Source organism: Podarcis raffonei, chromosome 4, assembly GCF_027172205.1.
Source record: "Podarcis raffonei isolate rPodRaf1 chromosome 4, rPodRaf1.pri, whole genome shotgun sequence".
In the NCBI taxonomy this organism is placed as follows: Eukaryota; Metazoa; Chordata; class Lepidosauria; order Squamata; family Lacertidae; genus Podarcis; species Podarcis raffonei.
Genome location: NC_070605.1, coordinates 5093102 through 5099255, shown reverse-complemented (window position 1 = coordinate 5099255; position 6154 = coordinate 5093102). Strand labels below are relative to the sequence as shown.

At 41.6% G+C, this 6154-nt stretch overlaps 1 protein-coding gene across 1 annotated transcript in view; it reads right to left on the bottom strand.

Moving 5' to 3' along the window:
* Positions 1-261: 261 nt before the first annotated feature.
* The window catches only part of LOC128412170 (zinc finger protein 772-like), a 61904-nt gene continuing 56011 nt past the window's right edge, over positions 262-6154 (bottom strand). The window contains exon 4 of the mRNA XM_053385036.1: positions 262-705. Within this exon, the coding sequence (XP_053241011.1) occupies positions 615-705 (91 nt within the window). The 3' untranslated portion in view covers positions 262-614. The remainder of the gene's footprint in view (positions 706-6154) is intronic.

Sequence of the window (6154 nt, the reverse complement as noted above, 5' to 3'; positions counted from 1 at the left end):
GCACCGGATTTACTTCTAGAAGACAGTCGTTGCACAGCAGAGTTTAGCAGAGTATAGCAGAGCATAAACGACTCGGAGAGCAGCTCTGTAGAATATCTTCTTTATTGTGTCTACAACTATAATACACAACTATATACAGAGCTAAATGAGGTCTAAATGAAAATGCTGAACTGCACTGAATGTCTACAGCTGCTCTCTCTCTCCCTCTCTCTCTCTCTCTCTCTATAATTTTTATTATTTTACAACACAAATTTACAATTTTGTCCAATTTTTAACAAACAAATTCTCTCTTTTTGGACTTCCTTCAGCTTCTCTGACAATCATCCATCTGTACCTCTTAATTACGCATTCCTTCTCCTTTAGTATTGTCTTTAGTCTTCCCTCCCACATCTATTGTTTTTGACAATACCTATTAAATTTCACAATGCTTCTTTAAATCCCACTAACGTTGTTTGCACATCGCACATATTTTTCAGATATTCTACAAATTTTCCCCAGTCTTCGATGAACTTTTGGTCTTTAAGATATCTGATTTTCCCAGTTAGCTTGTCCAATTCTGCATAGTCCGTCAGTTTCGATCTCCAATCTTCTATCATCGGTATTTCCTCTTGTTTTCATTTCTGGGCCAGTAGAATCCTTGCAGCTGTAACAGCATATTGAAAGAGTTTGCAGTCTTTTCTTCTTATCTCGTTTCCTGTAATCCCTAAAAGAAAAGCTTCTGGTCTCTTTACAAATGTATACTTTAACATCTTTTTCAACTTGTTATATATCATCTCCCAGAAACTTTTAACTTTCTTACAATCCCACCACATATGGTAAAACGTTCCTTCTTTTTCTTTACATTTCCAACACTTATTAGACATCTTAAACATTTTTGCCAATTTTACTGGTGTTATATACCATCTATAGAACATTTTCATCACATTTTCCTTTAACGCCGTAAAGGTAAAGGTACCCCTGCCCGTACGGGCCAGTCTTGACAGACTCTAGGGTTGTGCGCCCATCTCACTCAAGAGGCCGGGGGCCAGCGCTGTCCGGAGACACTTCCGGGTCACGTGGCCAGCGTGACATCGCTGCTCTGGCGAGCCAGAGCCGCACACGGAAACGCCGTTTACCTTCCCGCTAGTAAGCGGTCCCTATTTATTTACTTGCACCCGGGAGTGCTTTCGAACTGCTAGCTTGGCAGGCGCTGGGACCGAACAACGGGAACGCACCCCGCCGCGGGGATTCAAACTGCCGACCTTTCAATCGGCAAGCCCTAGGCACTGAGGCTTTTACCCACAGCGCCACCCGCATCCCTTTTAACGCCGTACATGCAGTGAATTTTAAGTTTTCTTTCCATAATTTTTCCCAATCCTCAAATTGTATATTATGACCAAAATCCCTGGCCCATTGTGTCTACAGCTGCTCTTAGCAGCAACCTTATCTATACACATGATCTCTCTCTAACACTCAGTCTCTCTCTCTCCGATACTGACTGACACTTTGATGTTAGGCTGGAGCGGAATAAGTAGAGAGCAAAAACTGCCCCTCCTCTCTGGAGAATCAGCAGAGAACATCAGCAGATTCTTGGACATGGGAGGGGTGAAATCTCATCCTAATCCCTCTCATCCCTTCGTGGTGGAGACCGACGCCTCCAGTACGGCTCTCAGTGCCATCTTGTCCCAGCAGCACAGACCTAATGCACTGCTGTTACTCTGCGCCTAATATTCCTGCCAGCTTCTTCTGGCAGAGTGTAACTATACCGTGTGGGAGCGGGAACTACTGGCCATCAAGGTGGCCTTTGAGGTCTGGAGCCATCATCTTGAGGGGGCAAGACACCTGGTGGATGTGAGAACCGACCACCGGAACCTGGAGTACCTCCAGACTGGGTCGACCACTTGGCATTGGAGGAGTTCGCTTACAACAATACGTTGAACGCCTCCACCCAGCAGACCGTGTTCCAGGCCACGTACGGTTACCATCCGCGTTTGTTCCCGGATGTGCTGCAAGCATCTGCAGTCCCGAGGGTGACAGATTGGCTCCATGAGCTCCAGTCTCAGCACCAACTATTGATGGAGCAACTGCACCAGGCCAAGGATGCGTACAAGGCCCAGGCCGACCGCCACCACCAGGTGGGGCCGGAACTCCGCGTCGGCAAACCATGGGGCTATATAAATTCTAATTGGACTCCGTTTGAATTGGGCAATTGTATCCAGGCTGCAATTAGCTTTTTGGTCCCTTAGGAACAACTGAGCAACTTCCCTAGAGTGGAAGACCAGAGCCTATAATAATAAAAATCCCATAGAAAGGCCAACGCACAGACATCTCTCTCAAGAAATGTCCAAACCTGTGCCACTACAAGGTGACATGGTCAATATGAAAGCCCTACAGGGATTCACCAGGGATTGTTGCTGCTGTGATATGATAGAGGTGTGAGACCAGAGGAAAGCTAGCTTTGACACCTGGGAACACACAAAAAAGGCAGAAACAAAACAAACTGCATTTTTCACTCATTATTTGACCTTCCTGCTAAGTGTAAAGCAGAGACCACTATTGAGAATGTTTCTCCCAAACTGCTAGAATACCACAAGTAATTTAGTACAAAATGCAACATGTGTTATTTTTTATGTGATATCCTATGTCCAGCTATGTGTGCTGCTACACCTGCAAATAGCCTTAAGAGGCCTGACATGCAAGTCTCTTAAGATTTACACGAAGGCATCCATTTACAACATACCAGGTTTTTATTTGTGGGGCAACAATATTTTAGAAAAAAATTATATCCCCAAAGGGGGGAATTGTTATAAGAATTTTTAGGTGATGTATATATATATATATATATATATATATATATATATATATATATATATAAATGTACCAAGCAAACACATATATAAATATATCAACCACATGTCCAAAACCCACAGGAAAAGTCCTAAAGCCATTTTGACTCTTTCACTCTTTCAGTCACCTCAAATATTTCTCTACAAGGTCGAAGGAAATGCAGAAACCTTCCCATTGTCTCTGTCTTCACAAATCCTGCCTTAAGGGCACATTTAAGGTGTGAATAGAGTGAGCCTGTGACCTGGCTCAGGAATGAAGTATTATCATTACAAGAGAATGGCCAGCCTCCCCAGGTAATCTTGTCAAGTGACCATTAACAGGTAACCTGGCAGACAAGGTAAAAACAATGCACTCAGATTTCTGTTGTAGACTGCCTTTTCTGTGATGTATGTATGCTTTTTCTGGGGGGTAGTCTTGGGCTACACCCCTTCTATGATGTATGTATGTTTCTGGGGGTAGTCTTGGATTCCAGGGTGGGCAATTAAAAATGTCTATATAAGGGCTTGCATGCATGGCTCGGGGTCCTCCTCCTCTGTCCCTGTTGCAACAGTTAATAAAGAACAGGCTTACTAGCTGCTTTGCTTCTCAATATTCTCTGGCTGGTCTCTGTTATTTTCTCCTACCGATAGAGAACCTTCAAAAGGACTGTATATGGGCCCTTGGGTACCCCATAAGGAAAAAGGAACAAGTTTTTTTCCTTATATCACCTGCAATCATGTGTGGTGGGTTAGCAATTCACTCCTCCCCTTGCTGGATATGTGGCTAGTATGTCACATGCTCCTGTTTACTTTCCTAGGCTTGGGAAGTGTAAGAACGGAAGTCAGTCTTATCTCTTCCACTCTGCTGTGCTTTTGCACTGTTCTTTGTCTCCCTGTCTGTTGCTGAAGAAGAGAGAGAATGCCATTATGGTCCGTTTGGTCTCGTCTGCAAATGTGATGAGCATCCCCTCAGTTCCTTCATCCATGTCACTTATCAAGACGTTGAACAACAACAGGCCCAGGACAGAACCCTGCAGCACCCCTATTGTCACTTTTCCCCAGGATGAGGAGGACGCATGAAGGAGTCCTCTTTGGGTTGGGTCAGTCAAATCCACCTAACAGTTACCTCATTCAGTCTCATTTTACCAGCATCCTCACATAAATATCACAGAGGACTTTGTCAAAAGCCTTACTGAAATCAAAATACACAATTTCCACAGCAGTCCACTGATCAAAGTTGGAAACAGAATTGTTAGATCCCAAAACTAAGATACTTTCAAGAATGTATAACTTGCTGTTAAAATGGAATACTCAGGATGAGACGGTTAAATCAGCTATGATTAAATGGGCACAGGATCTTGGACATAACATTATGTTTGCTGACTGGGAACAGTTGTGGACCACAGGTATGAAATTTACGGCATGTAATGCCTTAAGAGAGAATATTATGAAAATGATTTACAGGTGGTACATGACACCAGTCAAGCTTGCAAAAATTTATCATTTGCCCGATAATAAATGTTGGAAATGTAAAGAAAATGAAGGTACATTCTTTCACCTTTGGTGGACGTGCCCAAAGATTAAGGCTTTCTGGGAGATGATCTATAATGAAATGAAAAAGGTATTTAAATATACCTTCCTGAACAAACCAGAGGCCTTTCTCCTGGGCATAGTCGGCCAATTGGTGCCAAAGAAGGATAGAACTTTCTTTATGTATGCAACAACAGCAGCAAGAATACTTATCGCAAAGTATTGGAAGACACAAGATCTACCCACCCTGGAAGAATGGCAGATGAAGGTGATGGACTATATGGAACTGGCGGAAATGACTGGCAGAATCCGAGACCAGGGAGAAGAGTTGGTGGAAAAAGATTGGAAGAAATTAAAAGACTATTTGCAGAAATACTGTAAAATTAATGAATGTTAAAACGATGTTGGATTGAAAATAAGTGGTATTGGTAATAAGATTAATAAGAATATGCAAATATGGATTGATAATGGATGAAAATGCATAGTTATAATAGGTTAAGATACAGAGTAAAGATAAATGAAAGAGGGTAAGGATTTGCTGAAATGATTTTTTAAATGGGAATACAAAAAGGGGAGGTGTGAGGAGGTCAAGGAAATAAGGAAATGAGCTTAAAGATATTGAAAAATGGATTTATTTTTAAATTTTCTCTTTTTAGCTATTAGTTTTTTCCTTGCATTTTGTATCTCTTTTTTTTTCTTTTCCTCTTTCCTATGTGTGTTTTCTAGTTTGTTAATTTTGTTTTAATTTTCTCTATTTTGTAGACTTATGTTTTTTGTAAAACCTTATTCTGTAAACTTATGTTTTTTGTAAAACTTTAATAAATATTTCTTTAAAAAACAAAACAAAATACACAATTTCCACAGCAGTCCACTGATCAACAAAGTTTATAACTCCATCCAAAAAAAGAAAAGAAAAGGAGAGATTTCTCTGGCTTGGCTTGTTTTTGAGAAAGCCATGCTTTCATCCTGTATGTTTATATTGTAAAATCTTCAGATGAAGGGCAAATAAATTTTAAAAAGGATAAATGAGGATATAGACAAGCTGGAACATGTGCAAAGGGAGGCGATTTATGTATTTATTTAATTTGTAAACCGCCCGACACAGTGGTGCCGACTTGAATAAAATATTGGTGGGGGGCCAGGTAAGGTCCGCCTTGCACTATCAATCACATGATGCATGCACACCATTTGAATGGCAAGGTCTATAATGGCAGCGACTTTTTAAAAAAGTAATATTTTGAGCCCGTAGCTCAATTTCCCAGCAGCTCCCCTTGCCATGGAGAACACTTCTAGCATTCCATCTCCTCTACCTGTGGCATTGTTCAGCAGTGGGGAAAGTGACCTCTTCACACCGGATGTCCATTTGGTATGGACCTTTCCAAGTTTGTCTTTCATTTGTTCTCCTATGTGTGTTGCCAGTAGAAGCCAAAATTCTGTGGGTACTCTAGGTGGAGCAGAAAGCTGTTTTTGGACTACAACTCCCATCATCCCTAGCTAGCAGGACCAATGGGGAGGGATGATGGGAACTATAGTCCCGGGAGCTGCAGGGGACCCAAGTTTGGGAAAGCCTCCTTTAAAGCAACTTTTGCGTTTGGCCCGCAAATATGGGACCTGTCCACATTTGTATTTTCTAGTATTTTGTTTTTCTCATGACCTTTGTGTGGTTTTTAAAATTTCTTAAAACGGCAAATTGATAGCGAAATTGTATGACAAGTAGCGGAATAATAAAAGGTTGTATTTGAAAAAAACACAAAGAAAACCTAGGGCGTGGCCTCAAATATTTTATGGGGGGGCAAAGACCCCTAGGAATTTAAGAGGGG